Here is a 20,709-nt window from a genome sequence, read left to right as displayed (position 1 = left end):
GAAATAACCCTCTAACCTCTGGGCGGAGTTTAGTATGTAAACTATTGTGTTTGCCCTTAGGAAACTTTAGTCTTGAGAAATACAGCCAGCATTTATGCTATTTGACAAATGTATTATTCAATGTACCCGTCCCTGACATACTAGGCCTTCTGTAGAATTGCGATCCCTCCCAAGAGCTATAGTTGATAGACAGAAATAAATAGCCATGAGGAAGAAAGAGGAAAGAAAAAGATGCAAAGGTTTAAATCCCTTCCCTGCCCCTCCCCATGATGTTTATGGAGTTTTTCCATTTTCCTTTGTCTTGTCGATCTTTGCTATGAGAGAGGCAAGGTTCAGGATGTGTTTTGAAAATCTGGTTTGGTTCAAACATTTTGGGGGTCTGTGTGACAGATTAGATAATCGAAGGTCAAATAAAGATCCGGTGATCCACAGATTTGAGATTCCTTATAAATGCACATGGAAGGGCTTCTTGCAGCCAGGGTCATGGCACTGAATCAAAAGTCTGCTTGCACTCAGTAGATGTTGTGAAAAGGGCTTTTTATAGCAATGTTCCTCCTGACTCTCAGGAAGTGAGGGAGGCGGGAAGGAGTCTGGACCTTAGGTTAGTCCTGTTCAGAGCAAGAACTCCTTTTTACAATTCGTAACAGTAGCTGAGCGTTACTATATTACTTTTCATGATTGGGGTCTGGACATAGCTATGTGAGTTTTACTTTCCAAGGGTCAGTCTTTGGATAGATGTATCACTTGATTGGATGTGGCTGACTTTTTCTTTCTTTAGGCTAGTTTTGGCCATCTGATACCCATCATTAATGGTGGCATCCCATTAATAATGGCACAGCTCACCATGAAATGAACCCTGCCTCCAAAAGCACCCAGATCATCGTGGCGAGAGGCACAAGAGAAAAGTGTGCTACACAAAACCTCATATAAAAGCACCCCTTTTCCATGAACAAATATACAAAAAACCCCAGAGTGAACCAACTGCACCAAAATAAATATACTCACAAAATTTCTAGGGACATTTTTAAAGCGTTTATTTTGAAAGCGGAAACAAGGAGTAAAAAGCCCATTATTTCAGCCTTTTCAGGGCCTTTTTTTCCAAGGAATATCTACATAATATTCTAACAGCTGCATATAAACCTGAAAAAATTATGTCTACAAATTTTCCTTTCAGAAATGGAAATATATTTGAGTGAAGACTGCAACATTTTAGTTGAAAATTCATATTTTGGAATATCTTTCATATGAAGCCAGACCCAAGACCACTGGAGACAATAGAAACATTCCCTTTGACTCCCATGGTGACCAATGTTGGCAGTAAAGCTCGTGAAGACTAAAATAATCACACAGTTTGATGCAAAACCTAAAATTTTGCAATGCAAAAAATCAGGAAAAAACCTAAATTTCTGGGTCGCAAAATTAGCCCAGAACAATATTTTGTTTTTCCTGAAATTCATGGAATATTTTTCTAAATAATAGTGCTAGATGCATGTATTGTTAATGTTTGTTTTTAACAAAGCATTATTTATTTATTTATTTATTTATGTAATTTAGTGGAGGAAATCTATCTGACTTTTTTTACAATGGGAGGAATTTTTCTTTCTTGATTTTATTCCCAGAATTTATTTACTTTCTTCTTGGGTTTGTTTGCAGTGCACATATTCATCTCCTTTTCTTTTTTCTCTAGACATTACAATGAGTGTATAGTTAATTTCTATACTGGAATGTATTTGTATTTCCAAGTTGTTCTTTAACAGGCTCATGAATCTGACCTTTATATTAAGCCCTAGGTTTCATGACTGTTTACACAATTTACTGTACAATATTGATTTGATCCAACACTTAGTGAAGTCAATGTAAAGACTTCCATTGCTCCTAATGGATCAGGCTCACGCGCAAGTAAAACTGGTTGTAATGAATAACACAAAATGTAATAAAGAATTCATTTATTAGTTTTTTAAGAGCATTAAAATAACCTGCTGTGGATTATTCAGTTTCATTTACAAATTCAGACAGTATCTTCCCAAAGTTCCAATATGCTGATTGCTGTCATCTTTTAAATACAGTGTGATACAAACTTGATTTTTGCTCTTCTACATGTCCATTCAGGTTTTTATGCGCTTCTGTATATTTTCCATAATCTGCTGAACATTGTGTTCAGCAGCAAGCTGCTGGTCAATAAATTTTTGCAATTCTATCCATGTCTCGGAGCCTTGGTCTATGCCTTTCTGAATCAACATACGTGTTATTTCCAATTTTTTTCTGGACGCCTCCTTATATAATTGGGGCATTTGATAAACTGATTGCCAGTCAAATGGTTTAGGCACATCTATTCTAAGCTCTCCTTGACGAACAGCTATGTATGGCCTTATACTATCTGTTGTCATTTTCTCAAGCTGATGGAGAAGCTTCGTGATGTACTGGAGGAATGTAGAGTAATTTTCTACAGTTAGATCAATTAATTTTTGTGTCACATTAATTAGCCTTTCATAGGCTTGGCACAGTTGGTCATAGGTATTCTGTATTTTCACTTTGACCAGCTTGTTATATTCAGCAGCATTCCTTTTAGCTATTTCAGACCAATATCGGATGTTTTCCTGAGCAGCAGAAGAGAGCTCAATGGCTTTCTGTTTTCCTTTTCCGTTAGCATCAGTAACCAGATCATAATACATCTGTCCATGGCTTTCCACAAATTCTCTTACTTGATCAGTCAGACGTGAAACTAAATCAGCAGTATCTCCAATGTATTTGGCATGCCAGTCCACTAGAGCATCTAGTAGATTCTTGAACCAAGCTAGCACCTTCTCTTCCACTTCATAGTATTTGACTGACCACCCAACTACACTTGGATCAAAATATTCCTCCCTCAATGCTTTTACATACAGAAGAATCTGATGTAGCTTCTCTGAAATCTCTTGAAATGCCTGTTGGTTAAAGTCTTTTAACTGAGAAAGGTGTGTTTTAATATTCTCTGCCGAGGATCTCCATTTTTCTACATAATCGGAGTTGATGGCATCATTGTACATCTGCTGTACTTGGACTTTAATCTCGTCAACATTTTTTGATTTTAAGTTTCTAATAGTTTCTTCTACTTTTTGGAAAACTTGCTGCACGAATTCTTTCAGTTGCCTAAGCTTTTCTGCAAAGTCAGCCTCCTGAAGAGTAGCAAATATCTGTCTGGCTTTGTTCTGCAAATGTTTTAGCATTGTTTTAATTTGATCAAGCACTTCACTGCCTTTGAGAATTCTGTCAGAAGCAGGAACTTTAACTTCCATCTCATTGACAAATCCAATCACAACATCGAAATATTGCTGCATTTTTGAAATGCACAGATCAGTAGCTTTTGCTGCCTCTTCTGTAGCCATTATATATAGTTCTTCACCAGTGTACTTCTCAGCCAATCCAGGAACCCGGAATTTTGTGATCTTCAGGAATTCAATGGCAGAGTCAATCAAGTGCTTTACCTTCTTGTGGTATTCCCTTATTACATCCATGGTAGCATCAAAAATCTTTGCTCTTATTTGTTGGTAGTCAATCTGGTCTGCTTGATCTGCTGCTCCTTGATATAATTGTTTAGCTTTGACTGTCATCTCTTGGTATTTCCCAGTAACCTGGTAGGCAGCTTTGCGGAGATGAAGATCCATTTCATCTATTTTTCTTGTGGCTAATTGGTATGTTTTGTCAGCCTTGTTTTGCATGATGTTCTTCAGCTTTTGGGTGGCAGCACTGATTTCCATCCCTGTATGCTCGCGGTGGTACTTGTTAATACAGGTATAGAGCGCCTCAGTCATTTTGGGTACATTTTCTTTGAGACCAATCAGCACGTCTGTAGCAGCAGCCTCATTCCAGTTAGTTTTGATCTGAATCAGGTCAGGTTTCTTGATTGATATCTCACCTTTTAATATGTCAATTTCTTTCTGGGAGGCAGACTGAAAATCCAAAATGGGATAAGTGAAAAAGTGGACTCCAATTCAAACAAATAAATAAGTTATTGCATGCTTCTGTTCTATAAACATGACCCTAAATCATAGATGGAATTCAGATAAGCATTTTCTTATTTTGCATTCAGTTAATTTTAATAATAAACGCAGTTAATTTTAATATAAACTCAGTTTTGTCTATCATTTGTCTGTTCATATCTTAAATGTTGTATTGAATTAAATTCTGTCCTTACACAACTAAAGACAGGAATAAGAAAGTGAATCAGGGCAGAATTTGGTCTCATGTTTTTTTTCATAACATATTTCTGATTCTTTTGTATTACCTGTTAATTGTATCAGAGCAAGATGCAAGAATTACTTGGAAAGGTATCAGTTCTGCTCATTCACTAAGCTCCCGTCATCATACCGTTAAGATTCTATTTCATTATTTTACATGATTAATTGAATAAGATCTATTTTTCTAATACAAAAGCATTACAAGTATGTGATCCTCCAATGCTTTAAATCAACAAGACCACTAGCATAAATGTTACTCAATATGAGTGAGGCTTGCTGAAGCAGACCCTAAGTAAGTAAATACATTTGCCTGTTTTCAATTTTACACAAGTTAAATTGTGAGTTTTATGTGATACCTTAATGAATGTAACACAGTCTTGGACTATTAAGTTTGTAATTGTGAAGTTGTTGTGGTAGACTCTTAGGAATGGCATTTTTTGTTGCCAAAACCAATACGTGGCATTTAGCTCTGTGCCTCACAATATACATGAGGTATGTTAATGATCCCACACAAGACACTTAACAGGGAGCTGGAATTTATGCTCAGTATCTCATTACCGTCGTTTCTAGGTTGCTGCTTCCGGTATGGGCCATTTCTACAGTAATTACAGGTACCATAGAACCTCAGATTGTATGAACACCAATCTTACAAATGACAAGCTATACAGATCATTTTCCCCAACAGGAAAAAAAAATCATAGAGCAAAAGAGATGACAGTGAACAACAAATCGACATCCCTTCACAATCCTATGCCTTCAATGCATTGTAAATTGCTTTACAGTGGTTTGAAGGACAAGGAGAAAAAAGTGCTGTGGATCATAGAACAACTTATGCACCATTACCTATTATAACTTTGAGATGTTCAATTTTATAAAATTTTCAATGTTATGAACTCCTCAATCCTCAATAAATTCATAAAATAGGGTTTCTACTGTAATCTGATGGTTGTACAGTGGCTTATATGGAATTTTGATGCCCTCTGTCCACTTTCTAATGGATGCATATTTTTTAACTCAAGACTCCACCAAAACTGAATAGGTAGGGAGCTTTTACTATTCTCTTACTTTTAAAAGTGTTTACAGAGATATTGCTTCCAGATTGTGGTTAAGTCATATTGATCAGGTTGGATAGAGTAGAGAAAGATCACATTGCAATTGTTTATGGTATATGTTTTCCTTGGACAGAGGACTTTTTTTCAAAACTACCACTCTAGCTAGATCCTTTCATAAGATTACAGTCACTTTAAAACATAAAAACCCAAGTTCCATTGTGTCTCTTTGCTTCATTTCAAGACTTGCTTACCTGAGTTTTGTAGTAAATTTTCCCCTGGAGAATATCTGTGTTCATCTCAACAAGATAACCTAGGGTGCCAGCAGAAGGTGAAGATATCGATGAGGAGATCCTGTTGCTATCTCCCCAATAACGCATTTGAACATCAGTAAAGGTTGGGCTGTTGATGCTTAGTGATGCAGTGTGGGCCAAGACTCTGACATAACCAAGAACAAAAAGTGTTAAGGAAAAAATAACTGTTAAGCTAACGTGCAGCTCCTAAAGAAATACTTATTGCAGTATGTCTACTTACCATTTCACTCCCAATTAATAAAAGTACAAAAAAGCCAAAGTAAGCAAAAGAAAACTAAGAGTTTTATTATCTACATTTTATCTTGGGACTCTGACTACCACATAGGCAAATTCAGAGTCAGATCCTACACTGTTTTCTCAGGCAAAACTCTATACTGAGGTAAATTAGGAGTTTTGCTTGAATTAGGACGGCAAAACCAGTCCCTTAATATTGTTGACTGATTCTTATGGCTTGTAAAGTCAGATTTTTACAAACCAGCCTCCCTTTTTTCCATCTGTGTACTGCAGGCTCAAATAAACATAGGTCGAAATTGTGTGCCTACAGTTATTGTTGCTTGTTGTCACTGTTGCTAAGCCCCTGATTTGCAGATGAAATCAGGTAGTTTGGATACCCAAGTCACTGTAATTCTGAGCATAAATAATTGTGAGCAAAAATTAGGCTTGCAATGATTTGTGCTCACAGAAAGAGAGCCTCACTAGAAGCTGTGTTGAAAATCAGGATCTTTTAGATATATGAAAACCTTAGTTACATCTCACCAGTTATGGGAAATGGCAGGCTGTTCAGAACCGTCATATTGGGAAAGACTGCTTGCCAGCTTCCCAGTTATCTCATGGGAGTGGAGTGGTGAGGGGTAGCCCATGGAGCAAGGATAGGGCAGCCAACATGTATTCTTTATAATTACCACAAAGTGCTTTGTAGGAGTCAGGTTTCTAAGCCACAGTCTGTCATTTGTAATTTTGTCTATTATAAACTATGTCACCTGAGCAAATCTTTACCTAAATCCATCCATAGTCAGATCTTCCTTGTATTCTGTACTCATGTCACGATGTGAAAAGGTGCTCCTTCTTTTTTGCACAGTCATACCACTTTCACCTATGGAGGTTGATACAACTGCAAAAGAGAGATGTTTCATTGTTTGAATTTCTGAAATCGTGGCAGAAAACATATCACATGGTATCCTGTATTCCAGCAGGACACATCATAGTGGTTCCACATATTAAGAAGTTAGATACCCACAATGCAAAATACAGAAGAACATGCATGTATCTGTTTTGTCACAGACGTTTTAAAATGCAACACATGTACTGTAGCTAGAAAAGTAGAGAGAAATAGGGAAATAAAAATTCTGACTGTATTGTGTTTCAATAACTTTCAAATAAAATATACTCAGTTTACAAGCAAAAAGACGGGGTTTTTCCCCCTAACTGCCAACCTTACAAACTGAGTTTAGGATCAGTCAAGCTGGGTTCTGCATCACCACCAGTAATAAAGGTTCTGGAGCCTAACTAATCCAGAGCCCATTCAAGCCAATGAAAAGATTGCTACAGAGCAAATTATGCCCATAGTTACACCTGTGCAATCCAATGAACTGTCAGTTGATTTGTACAGGTGTAAATGATTGAGCCTTTAATTAACACTTACTAAAAATAAATGCGGTTGATGTGGAAGAAGAAAGAGAAACTTGCTCTCTTTCTTTTAGTTGTACCGGCTATGCAGGGCTAACAGGAGTATGAAGAAATACAGTTTTGTCATTAAAATGAACACAGAAAGGGAAAAGCAATTCTCTTTTACATCCCTCTTCACAGTACAACTGCCCTTCAAACACAAAATAATTGTTGGGAAAAAAACATTAACATTGTCAACCCAAAGTCTGAAGTATGAAATTCCAAAGTACAACTTACTATCCAGGTCATATTCCAGGAACTGTAGTGTTGAACTGCAGGTAGACGCAATGGAATATGTGAAAGAGTTCTTATTGTTTCTTAGGTCTTCTTTCCAGGTGACATTATACAATGGTGAAACAATTCTGAAAGATTCAGTCAAAGCACCGAAGGCAGGGAAATAAATTCCAGCAGGCAAGGAGATTTTGAGAGGTGGAATCTCTATTTTCTGTTCAGGAATTGTAATTGTTGGTAGGTCAAAGTCTGCAATCTTATTAGCCACTGCATTCAGATCCACATACATATTACCAAGAGAAATGCTTTTTGGAAGCGTGAACTGAGATAGAGTTATTTGGTACTGAGGTACTATTATCTCAAAGTATGGAATTTTATATTCTTCCAGTTTAATGTGCTTGGTTCCTACATCTATTTTAGGGACTCTCATTTTTGGCAGAGATGGTATATTGATGTCAAAAGGCATTATGCTGAGCTTGTGTGGAACTTTTATATTGCGCAAGTCAATGGTATATGATGGAACTTGCAGGGTTGTGAAAGGAATTTGAAATTCTGGAGTTGTAAGAACTGGATCTGGAGCTTCTAGATGCACCTCAGGAATAGTGAATGTGAAGCCGTCTTCCAGTATGTTCACATCTAAAGGGAAAAAGTAACCATCTTCACTCTTTGTATAAACTAGGGATGCTGAAGTATTTAAGTACTGCTTCTGGTCACCACTGGTGGTAAGGTCCAGTTTCAAAATATCCCATAAACTCTTTTCATAAACTGGAAACACAATGTTTTTGAGGAAATCTACATGTCCTTCCAAAGACCCAGAAATGTCAAACTGTGCCTTTGATTTTTCATTTGAGAACTGCATATCATGACTGAGAGATAATGATTGAATTTGGCCTTCACCCTTCCAGCCAAGTTTCTGGTTTTCAGTGTTGATGTTCATTAAGATTCCCTGATTAACTGAAGCTGTGTCCAGGAAGGAATTTGGTTGAGTAGCTTGTATCTGAAAAGCTGCTGACATACTCCAAGGAACCAGTTCTAAGGTTACTCTGCAGCTCTGAGTCCCTCTAGTTGTCAGAAGAGGGGTACATCGTGCAAAATTTTCACTGTTATGCTCCCAGATTGCATAAACGCGATGGGTTGATGCTTCAACAGCAACTTTCTCTGTTAGGTCCACATTCCAGATTCCATCTGCTTTAGAGTTAGCCTCTAGTTTGAGTGAGGAGCGAGCTCCATTAGAGTTCAGGTAGGTATTTGCCTCATGGATTAACGTTCCAGAAAATGGATTTTGGGTGAATAACATTCCATTGATGTTTCCTTTTGTTGATGTCTCTACGGAAATGTAAGATGTAAGGCTTTCTAGAGTAAGTTTGTGATCCACTGCACCTTTAGCACTGGCACCATATTTAAGAGTATCAAAATCGTAATTTAAATTAATTGCTGAGGAAAGAGTAGGCTTTGATTTAGTGTTTCCTGTAAGCTCTTGCTTGAAATTTATTTTAAAAACTGGCATGTTGATCTTTGCATTTGTTGTCACTGAAGCTTCCAAGTTCCTCTTTGTGAGGCTAACAGTGCTTTCATGCTTTCCTTCCACAAATTTATTATTACTCAGGGACAATGCTGTGGCAAGTTTCAAACCCCTTTTCCTTGTCAAACTTGTTGTACCATCTAAATTAAACTGCAGTGAATCAATGACAGAAGAAGATGAGGAACTGAAGCGAGCAACAACATCTGATTGGTTGAAAAGCCGAGCATTTGTATTCAAGGTAATCACACTGGATTTAAATGAAAAATCATAGGTAATGTTTCCCAAGGCAGGAATCAAGATACAGTCTGATGGGCTGCGCATTGTGAACTTGGGAAGCTTAAGTTTGCGTAGATCTCTGGGGACATGAAGGACCGGCAGCTCCAGCGACGGTAGAACTAACGTATAAGATGGAACTGAAAACCCAATAAGTGGGATGGTAAAGCCTGTTGTGCTTATTTCTTTGGGGATCACATAACCAAATGCTGGCAACTCTGCTGTAAAGGGAGATACCTCGATGTTCACAACAGGAATGGTATATCCAGGAATCCTGAAGGTCCGTGGTAGTTTTTTGAGTGAAGTTTCTACTTTATATTTGTCAAACTCTGTCTTGGCTTTGTTATATGAATTGGTGAGAAAATCTAATGCATTGTCCCTTCCTTTCTCAAAATGCCTATTGAAGAAGATGGTATACTGATTAATTGCTTCATGCACTGCTTTTAAGGGAAGTGGGAGTGAGTGCATGTCTTTGTTCTTCTTATATTGGGCATTCAGATTTAAATCAAATGATTGCTTTGTGGTCTTCAATAAATCCTTCAGGCCTGTCTGTTCCCACAGTGAATATCCTTTCATCACTTGAGAAGTTTTGATTCCAACATAAGGAATGTGAAGTTCAGGAATTGATAGAGGAATATTTAAGAAGTCCAGGTTGGCTTCACCATTCATTCCCACATGAGCTTGAACCTTGTCTTCATTGTTCTCAGCAGACATGCTGTGGGAATATTTGTATTGATTGAACCTGCCGCTAGCTTGCCAATGTACATACTGACCAGAGGAACTGAGCCCCAGATCATAGTTATTCAGAAAGTCAATTTTGCCAGTCAACTTAAATGGAAAACTAACTTTCACGTTCCCATCATTGTTTGTTGATACGCTAATTTCAAAGGGCTGCACCAAGACGGAAACATTATTATTTATGGTACCAGCAACTCTTCCATTGAGCTTAGCCATATGACTGCCTTTTATTTCTACGGTCATTGCTGCAAGCTTCCCTGTGCCTATTACACTTAAAATGCTCTGAGCCACATTTTGCGACACAATGTCAGACTGAAGGTGAAGTGTTGCATAATTTAGGAGACCACATTCATATTTCACATTTTGGTTGATTTTCAAGTATTTATCGTTTATCCTGTTTTCAGCAATAAATTCAATAATGGGGCCCTCAATTGTAAAGCTGGCACGTGAGTCATGGGTGCCTTCATCAGAGAAATCAGGAGAAGCCCATTTCCAGTTTCCTTTACCACTGGAAATAAATGATACGTGTCCTGCTTCTAACTCTGTTGTCATGTCATTCATCAGATCAGCTTGGCTGGAGAGATCAGCTTGTGGGATATTCAGTCTGTGAGAATACGTTGTCTTGCTCTGCATCAAAATTTTCCTTTGTAGCTTGACCAGTAAGTTGTTGTGTACTTCTATCAAATTCTTTGTAGTATGTAAGCTTGTAGTAGTTTCAGCTTTCCCCTGTACAGAAGTCCCTAAAAATATCACTTCACTGTTGTGATCAACTTTAAGGAATGTATGGGTGACCTTCATGGTTTCTTTAAGGATCAGCTGCTGCAGTTCAGGGGCTGAGAGGCGCACATCTGCATTCATAGTGAAAGCAAGGAAATCTAATCTGGATGTTGCTTGAGCTGAAACGGTGGCTACAAATTCTGGGCTGTTTACAGAAGCTGTAGTGTTATGAATGCCTGCAAGAGTAGACAATGTGAAGAATGGAGAAGATATTCTGAAAGCACCAGACAGTTTGCCAAATGTAGGGACAGCGACTGTGTGTGGAATACGTGGAAACTGGAACTCTGGTATCTGAATGTTAGGAATCTGGAACTCATTTAGATTTAGTTTAGGGATCAAGAATTCAGGTATTTGTGGCTCAGGTATATGAATTTCTGGGAAAGAAATGTCAGAAAAAAGCATATCTTTCATTTTGAATTCTCTAAAATACATGTCAGGTACTGGCAACTGAAATTCACTGGACATCATTTGGTCTATTGTTTTCACAATCTTCACTTTGATTTCATTCAGGTCAATTGTATAGGAAGGAACCTTATAGGTATTTAGAATAGTAAATTCTGGGGTAGTAAACCTGACTGGTATTTGTATGTCTTTTAGTTTCTTTATGTGTATCCGATAAGAGGGGATATGTAGGTCAGTCAATGGAACTATGAAATCGGGTGTTTGAAATGTCGCTTCCCGGAGAGCTCGGAGGCTGACTTCAAAGGCAGGTATATTGACTATGCCAGTTCTGATTTCAGGAACATTGAAACCTGTTTCAACAAACACATTCACTTTTTCAGCCCAGTTTTTTACATCATACTGCTCAGCCAAAAGAGCAATCTTCTCAGAAGCAGTGTCCCATAGGTAAGAAATATATGTGAAAATGGTATCGTAGAACTGGCTTGCTTTCTGAAGATATCTCTGGCATTCTTTTGGAATGTCCATTCCATAAATCCTGTCTCGTAGATCTTCCAGGTTTTCATTTAGCCTGGCTTTCAGATCAGCAAATGCTGTTGAATTCAGGAGGTCCCTGAACCAATCAATTATTGCTGTAAGTTTGGTGTCTCTTAATTGTTCCATGAATTTGGAAACTGCAGCATAGACTTCTTTCATATACTGTTTTAATGCTTCTGCTTTCTGTGGGAGTTCTAGGGTTCTGATTTCAGCATTGATTTTCTGGGTAATTTCTTGGATTTTTTTGTTTGTTTCATCTACAAACTGGTTATAGTCAAAAGACTTTAGCTTCTTTATAACCATGTCAAGGAACTTGTTGACCTCATCCACTAGTTTTTGATAATCAAATGTTTGCACTTTCTTGACGGTATCATCAACAAAAGTAACAATCTTAACAAAGAATGATTTTATGTCCATTTTTTTCAGGGAGATGGTTAGTTTTTGGACAGTTTCTTTCACTTTATATTGGTCAGATAATTGTATCATCCTGTCCATTAGAAACTGAGCCTGTTTGTCAAGCTCATATTTCATGATCATGTCATGCATTTTTCCTCGGAAAGCACTGATTTTTTCAGATACTTCATAGTCCTCCATCAAATTTAGGAGAATATCTATAATTTGCTCAATAATGTCATTCATTTTTTGAACTGGTAATGAACTCCTGATTATTGATAAAAGCTCTTTAATGTCAACAGCCTGCACCTGCTGTTTCAAATTTTCTGCAATACGTCTGGCATCAATATTGTGAATCTGAATCTTGAGCTGCTCTAGCTTTTCTTGTATTTGAGCTATGATTTTGTACTCTGCATCCATGTTTTGAATCCACGCTGTGACACTGCTTTCTATTTTGCGCAGGTCATACTGAGCAATAATGGACTGTAAGTCTTGAATAGTGTTAATCATAGTTGCACTGATTTTATATTGCTGATCTAGAACTTTCATTTTCTCAACTATTTGGTCAATCAGTTTTTCAATAACTGCTCTAAAGTCATACTGATCATAATTTTCTCTGATATGTTGCTCAATTTGTGTCAGGTAAATCTGCAGCTGAGACAGTGCTTCTTGAAAATGGATTCTGGCATTTTCCAGTGCAATTTGGAGGTCATCAGCTGTTATTCTATAGTCCTTTGTGAAAGCAACCAACTTCTCTTTCATGCTGTTAACCTTGCTTTTGAAATCTAATTTGTCCATGTAGTCATTAACCTGCTGTGGGAGCTTATCCATGGTTGCCCTGTATTTTCTCACATAAAGATCTATATTTATGTTTTTTAAGTACCTTTGTGTAGACTGCAGTGTGGATAGAATGATAGCCCTGATTTGTTCAAAGTAAACTGGCAGGTGTTCCAGGAATGGCAGGTTGATAACATGCTCATTCTTGTTCTTATCGTATTTCACAGAACCAGAGATGCTGAATTCTTGAGGTTGTTCCACGGCATCCCTCAGACCTAAAACATCAATTAAATTAATTGGTTCAGTCATTAATGGCACTTGAATTAGTGAGTCCATTATAGTGAGGTCTGCTAAAGCTTGCCCACTAAGTTCCACACCAGTTTTTTCTGCATCATTGTAAGCACCAAGGTCTTGTCTGTATACATTATTGTTCACTTGACTCTTCAATTTCCAGGCACATGACTGTTCTGATGGAGTGAAAAGCATATGGATTTTGTTATCAAATAGTGTAGTGTGTTTTTTTTCAGTCATTAGGCTGTGGCTGGTAGATCCTTTGTAATCATGGGAGAAAGTGAAAGCTAGTGGCTCTGCTTTAAACAGGAATTTGCTATACAGTTGTCCAGTGTGTTCTCCCAGAGCAAACAGTCTCCCGTCACCATTGGTGTGTACATCAGCAGTGATAGTAAATGGGGCCATAGCAGAACGTACGACATTGGTGAAATGCAGGGATTTTGCATCACAGTTTGTATTGATAGTAATTGAGGAAGCAAGTCCTGCAACATCCAGGTTAATTCTGTGGCTGAGTGCTGCGCCTTGAATTTTTGCAACCGTGTCTGTTTTAAAATTTGCAGCCAGATCAGCATAAGTGATGGTGTATGTATGCTTCACTTCATCCGTTCTGTAGGCTCCTCTCACATTACCAGCCAGGGTCAGCTTCAGGGGCTCCAGTCGTAGCTGCGCTTTATTGGTTACATCGGTTTCACTGTATTTTAAGTCATTGTTCAACTTAGCTGTGAGTGAATAGGGCTGCAGCTGTAGGTCAAAATAATGCTTGTGGAACTTATCAAAGCGGATGGTGTTGTCTAATTTTGAAGTAAATGTTAAGGATAAGCCAGGAATGTTCAGTTCATTCACATGCTCAAGCTTCATTTCCTTGTATGATCCTATCAAGTTATTTGAAAACTTGAGTCCTTCTCTGTTAACTCTAAAGTTTAAGATGTTTTTGCTGTCCACACCCAGAATTGTGCTCTGATATACACTTCCTAGTGCTATTTCCATTAGGGCCATTCTTCCATCTATGCTGAATTTTGCATTGTGTTTACCATAGCGTCCATTAGAAGTAACTGCCAAGGTGCCTCCAGAAGCATCAATTCTAGCATTCATTTCTTGCTGCAGCATTAGTGGATTAAACTGCAGGTTTGTGGTTGCGCTGCTGGCCAAACCATCCTGATTCATCCTTAATGTGGATTTATGAGCTGCTCGGTTTCTTCGATCATTCACAGCAACATCTGCATTTAGTTCAAGACCCTGGGAATTAAGGGAACCTGAAAGGAGGGTGTAATATCGGTTTTCTTTGTAAGTTGCTTGGTATTCAGAGCGAACTGCAGCCATCTGCTTTGCCAAAGTTAATCCAAACTCGTTGCGACCTGCAAGGTTTTGGTATCTTGCATTTGTTTCTGACATCACTTTCAGCTGGCTATTTTCATACTTCAGTGACGCTGTGTTTGTTATGATACCACTCTGTACATTAGAGACTGAAGTGATTGACAGTACATCATTAGTAAACCTGCCAGTTATCTGGTTGGTAGCTTGAAGGTAAGATGAGTCGAACGTCAGGTTGGATTGACCTGCTAACTCGTGGCTGTTTTTGTTATAGGTGCTTGAGAGAGTGTAAATCCCTTTAGCAAAGACTGAAGCGACTCTCAGCTCCCCTTGCATTTGTGCTTTGTTGATATTCAAATTATTTTTCTGTGTGAAATCTGTATCGGTAGAAAAGGAGAGCTGAGTGCCCAGAGTGCTAGATGCTGTAAGTGAAATGGTCTGTTTTACGGTGACAGTAGGTTCATATTTGTTTGTCCTGATAAATTTAAAATTTGAATCTAGGAGTCTGTGATGCAGAGAACTTTCATATGTGCATTCAAATGTATTCTTATCATAAAATGCTTCTCCAGAACCTGGAATAGGGGATGGGGAAGGGGGAAGACAAAAGATATAAAGGTGTAATAAATATCTTACTTTTCCAGGCAAAATAATATACTATGCATGATATCATTAAGCTTTTGGAATTGCATATTATTTTGTTCAAAAAGCAAAAACTGTTTTAGTAAAGTAAATGTGAATATTTCTATAATACTGGATATTACTTTGATATTTTCAAAAACAGCCCTTAAATTAACTCTCATTGTGATATTATATATAAATCTATAAAATGAAATAGGCCCTGTCATTGTTTAAACTTGAAATGAATAAAATATGTGCCAAACAAATCATCCAAATCACAGTATTCATGACACATGCCTTTCATTGTCTTCATTTTTAGTGTGATTCATGCTGTGATTTTCAAAAGAGTCTAAAGGAGTTAGGCAGCTAGCTCCCACTGAAATTTAGATTTAGGTGCCTAGCTCCCTTTGAAAATCCCAGTTTCACGACCTAATCCTGGGAGTAGCTAACTGTCTAGAGCACTCAGTAGGAATTTGGATTAATTCAGCAGGAGTTTGTGGCACCTATCTCCTTTCAGGATCATCTCCTTGGACTGTGATTTCCTCAGGGCAAGAACTTTGTTTACATACAGATGTGTGTATGTACAGGTATAGGCACATATACACACATGCTATGGTGCTGTATAAATAATTAACAATAATAATAGCAATACAATTGCATCAGCATATTTGCATGCAAAACTCTTTGTGTACACAAACGAGTGTTTGTGATCTTGTTACCGGAATTACATGCACAAATAATTTCAAATACAAATATAGGCCCTGATTCTGCAAACATGGAGCATTCCTATTGAATTTAGTGGGACTATTCATAAGCTTACGTGTTTTCAGGATCAGGGCTTTAGAGGCTGGGTTGAGGCACCTTAGAAAATTTGGATCTTAAATTTTTATTAAGATATCTGGATTTATTTTTAGCACTCCGTTCAATAAACTTCATACGACATATTTTAAAAAAGAGAAAAGATTTGATTTTACACAAAGATCTTTTTCATAAACAGTTCAAAAATGAATGTGCTTTTCATGGCGCATATAAAAACATAGCCCTTTTAAAAGTAGATTTCAAAGTGTAACAATATTAACAAAAATCCTTACCCTGTACGTCGTATGAAAGTAGGTCGAAAATAGAATCAGCTTTCAACTGATAACTAGTTCTCATACTGGAAACATCCTTTGTGGTGTTAGCCACTGTGTAAGATGCAGACCAGTTGTAATAATTGCTGTATACATTTGTGGAGACCTCTAAAGTGCCCAGTAAAGGCACATGAAGTTGGTAGGACTCTGGGACAGTAAATGGTGGAAGTTGGTACTCCTGAGATGGCACATTTATTCCAATTGATTCCATTACCAACTGAGGTGTTTTTACAGTCTTTGGCATCCTTATATCATGTGATGATCTTCCACCAAATGGCAATGGGATGTTAATTATCACATTGTCCTTGTTCCAAATATATTTGATTCGACCATCACTGTAACACAAAAATTACCTACTGTTACCATTATGTAAAACTCTATGTAGCACACAAAGTAGTATTTATTATTAATAATAATAATGATCATGTGGTTATTCATAGGTACATTGATTTTAAGGGCAGAAAGAATCATTATGATCATCTAGTCTGACCTCAGCATTTTCAAAGCAGTCTACATACATTCACTAATTAAACCTTACATCACCTCTGTGCAGGTAGGTATAGAAGTGTTATCCCCATTTCACAGACAGGGAGACTGAGAGATTAAGTGGACCAATGCCACACTGGCAAGGCCCAGATTAGAAATTGTCCCTTGACTGTTTGCCCAAAGATTATTTGACTAGACCATGCTGGGTGCTTCTCTAATTATTTTTTTCCAAGGGATTTAAACAAAAGACTTTTATATTTATGAAAATTTTGCTCCTGGTTTTCTACTCTAATTAATACTTTCCACCTGCCATTTGAGGATCTAATCTGCTTTATGAACTTTAATGAACAGAGATGCTGGTATGAGAATGGGTCTCAGAGGCAGAGTGATGAAGGTATTATAATATGCATTTTATAAATGAGGAAACTGAGGCACAGACAGAGAAAATCTTTTAACCCAGGTCACGTTCTAGCAAAGTTAGGAAAAGGATTCAGCTTTCCAAACTCCCAAAATAATGTGCTAACTGCTCCAAATGCCATCTCTTTATTTGAAGCCCTTCCTCTCTGACATCATCACCATATTTATGTAATATGCTATGTGGAATAATAGAAAAAGGGATCTGTTCATATTCTTGTGAATAAAAGTGATATGTTTGTGTAGTGTTACATGAAGGGCTTCATTATTATTATTATATTCTCTGTTGTTTGAAAGCATTTAGATAGCTGCTGGTTACTTCTGAAAATGTTTGCCTATCTCAAAGGTTTATCCATTTTAGAAGAAATTATTTACTTGTCCAAAAATTCATGCCGGAAAGTGTGTTAATCTTTATACACTACTCATTATTCATCTTTCAGTACTTGTTATTGTTCTTCTTAAAAAGCTCCAGTCAGCCAGTCTGGTATCAGAAACAATACCACATGACTGTGAAAAAATCTGATTGGCAGCTGGAGACAAGTTTGGTGGAGGGGGGGGAATATTGTTATGCATGGGAAAAAAAGAGATGAAATTGCACTGTAATTTACAAGGTATGTTCCTTTCTTGTTGTTTGTCTGCATCTGTTTCTCTAACCTGGCTTTAGATTATAAACTGTTCAGGGCAGGGACTGTCTGCTATTTTATTATTAGTATTCTGGTAGCCCCTAAAGATCCAACCTTGGTTGTTTTAGCCACACTTCACAAATACCGACCACTCAAAGTGAACATTGACTAGTCAATATTGACCAGTCAAAGTGAACACTTTTCAACATCAATGGGCTGGAATTGTTTGAATAAACTGTTCTGTGAATATTAACAAATAACAGATGCATTTGCTGAAATCAAGACTGATTCATAAATAATTTGCAAACAGTAAAAAGGGCAAAATTCACAAGTATTATTTGTAATGAATTATTCTATCAGTTGAACTTGATTAAATTTGTTGCTCTGGGTATTCCAATAAAGACCACTTCAGAATTGGAGAAAATATTGACAAAGTCCATTGGCATATGGCTGTTTACAAAAGAGGGTTACCAAAACTCAAGAACTGGAAATGTACTAGAACCTTTGGGCGTCAGAAAATACGTTATGTAAGAATGCACCCATAGATATGGTCCTAAATGGCACTCAGATGTCACAGGGGTGAGTATGGTACAAACTCCAAGACCAATAGATTAGACAGAGTGTGTGCTATTGAATAGAGGTGAATGGCATCAAGGAGCAATCTGAAAGCCATGGACCCCCAAATACAAAGTTGTGATTTTTAAGAAACAGCCAATAAGCCAAAGGCACTTAATCTGAAATGGTTAACAAAAGCGAAGTATAGGGCAGTAGAATTACCCATTATAAGACCATAGGAGAAAAATCGCTTGGTTCCCTAGCCATACTCAGCCCATGAACAGACTGAAAGCAATGAAGATGCTTGTGTCTAACATGAGCTTCATGTTACCCCAGTGAAAGAAAGCATAAGAAAAAACAATCCGTTCTCTTCTAAGGATTACGGAGTGCATGATATATTTATATGTGATGAGCCAGATCCTCAGCTGGTGTAAATCAGCTTCCCTGGAGTTATGGAAAATGACAGTAGCTGAGGATCAGCCCCGACATATTTAATTTAGTAAACATACTTATATAACTCCATGCTTACAATTCTTTTTTATGATCATTATGTGCTATTATCTAAAACAAGATCAAATCATATTTTAAATAAGAAATACATGAACAAGTTTCCAGGTTCAGTTCCCTGTGGTGACTGTTCTCATTTCTCCCTTTACCTTTTCAGGAAGAGTTCCTCTGGAATCGTAATCACAGGCAGTCCCATTGTCTGAATGTTCAGTTCCTGCAGTCCACTTAGTTTATCTTGTAAAGTTTGGGCATAAGGTACATCCTTGGATGCCTTCGTCAGCCACGTACCGGTTGCCTGCAATCACACAGTGGATGTGTTTTCCAGAGTAATATGAAATGACAAGTCTCCAATCTATTATTAAATTTAAGCACGTGGTTAGCTTTAAGTTAGTGGGGCTACTACCCATGTGCTAAAAGTTAAGCACATGATTGAGTGCTTTTCTGGATAGGAGCAGATGGAGCCGATAATGCAGCTCTTACATATACTAGTGAGTATTTACACAAGTAGTCCTAGTAAAATATATGGGACTATTCACATGAATGCTCCTCCAGGTTGCATGATCAAGCCATAATATTTTTAGAATAAATATTCACACTTACCATGATGAATTGTGAGACAATATGTCGCAATGTCATGTCTGTATTAGCCACTTTTCGGTCCAGCAGCTCATTGGCATGCTTCTGTAAAGCCTTTGGGTAGTCTGAAAAGTCAACCGGGAAGCTGGCAGTCATCTTTTTCACTGCAGTGCTGGTGCCTGAATTCCACTCTAGTTCAAGCTTCTCATTATCTGAAAATCATGAGATCAAGGGAGGGAGACAAGAATAAAAATGAACAAAATCACATTACTTTTGTATGGCTCACTGCGTATGGAGATGTTCTGGATAACTGATGTAAACATGGGTAATATGTAATATGGGTAAAATTTCTACATCATGATAAATGCCCATACCATAAGTAAAAACAACTTTCTCTGAAACCGAGTTCCCATAAGCTGCTGCAGATGACTCCATCTGAAGAGAAACTCTGTTTGGTGAATGATGAAGCAATGCTTCAGTTCTAAGTTCAGTCTGTAAGCGAGGGATAGAAATGGCACCTCCCAGCATTGCATCTCTCTTCCCATCATATCTGCGAAAGCAAAATAGTAGAAATTGTGAACATCACCTGTTTGGCTATACTATGATTGGCACTTTTTCAGGAGCAATTATAGCATTTAAAATTGGAAAAAAGGAATTCTCGGTGGTACAAAGAATGGGTATATTTGGATCTAGGAGCTTGATCCTTGAACTGATGAATGTGCTCAACTCCAATTGATTTCCTTGGGACTTTACTGATCAAGGAAAATGACTATAATACTATTGCAGAGCTCTGCCTGTCCAGGTGTATATGGGCCAAATGCTAAAATTCTGACTCAGGCTAAATTCTCATTGATATTAATAGTAGTTTTAGCTAACAACTGAGTAAACATTAAAGCATTTGGTGCTCTATGGGCGATAGTCTACCTTCCTCTCGCTTACGCATTTTACACCTCTGTTACTTGGCTGTCTTGAGTAGAATTAATCCCGATTTTGCATGAAATGTAAATGAAAAGTACTTGAACTTTGTCAATGCCACTGATGTGAATGGCAGCTCTGCATAAGGAAATCCCAGGAGCAGCCTCAAGATAAAAGAATTCTGTTGAAGAATGAAGGGTATTAAAAAGTGTGAACAATTCACTTCACTGTGGGTCTGAGGCAGACAATTTTCGGATCAAAGGAAAACTGCCATTAATTATAAACTCTCCTGTAAATGCTACAGTAAAGGGTAGGGATTTTTACAGATACGCTCTGATGTTTTTATTCTTATTATTTATTGGGCGTCAATGGCACCCTTGACACTCTACCA

General features: G+C 37.6%; 1 protein-coding gene across 1 annotated transcript in view; it reads right to left on the bottom strand.

The window, feature by feature from the left end:
- Positions 1–1,931: 1,931 nt before the first annotated feature.
- The window catches only part of APOB (apolipoprotein B), a 43,949-nt gene continuing 25,171 nt past the window's right edge, over positions 1,932–20,709 (bottom strand). Inside the window, exons 22-29 of the mRNA XM_067544706.1 lie at positions 19,778–19,953; positions 19,428–19,615; positions 18,977–19,122; positions 16,204–16,577; positions 7,483–15,066; positions 6,577–6,691; positions 5,521–5,704; positions 1,932–3,929 (exon numbers count right to left, since the gene is read on the bottom strand). Coding sequence (XP_067400807.1) covers positions 2,106–3,929; positions 5,521–5,704; positions 6,577–6,691; positions 7,483–15,066; positions 16,204–16,577; positions 18,977–19,122; positions 19,428–19,615; positions 19,778–19,953 — 10,591 coding nt within the window. The 3' untranslated portion in view covers positions 1,932–2,105. The remainder of the gene's footprint in view (positions 3,930–5,520; positions 5,705–6,576; positions 6,692–7,482; positions 15,067–16,203; positions 16,578–18,976; positions 19,123–19,427; positions 19,616–19,777; positions 19,954–20,709) is intronic.

Source organism: Emydura macquarii, unplaced genomic scaffold (assembly GCF_026122565.2).
Source record: "Emydura macquarii macquarii isolate MOO-44397 ecotype Brisbane River unplaced genomic scaffold, CSIRO-AGI_Emac_v2 contig_1027, whole genome shotgun sequence".
In the NCBI taxonomy this organism is placed as follows: Eukaryota; Metazoa; Chordata; order Testudines; family Chelidae; genus Emydura; species Emydura macquarii.
Note: the sequence above shows the minus strand (reverse complement) of the source record. Positions and strands in the feature narration are given on the sequence as shown.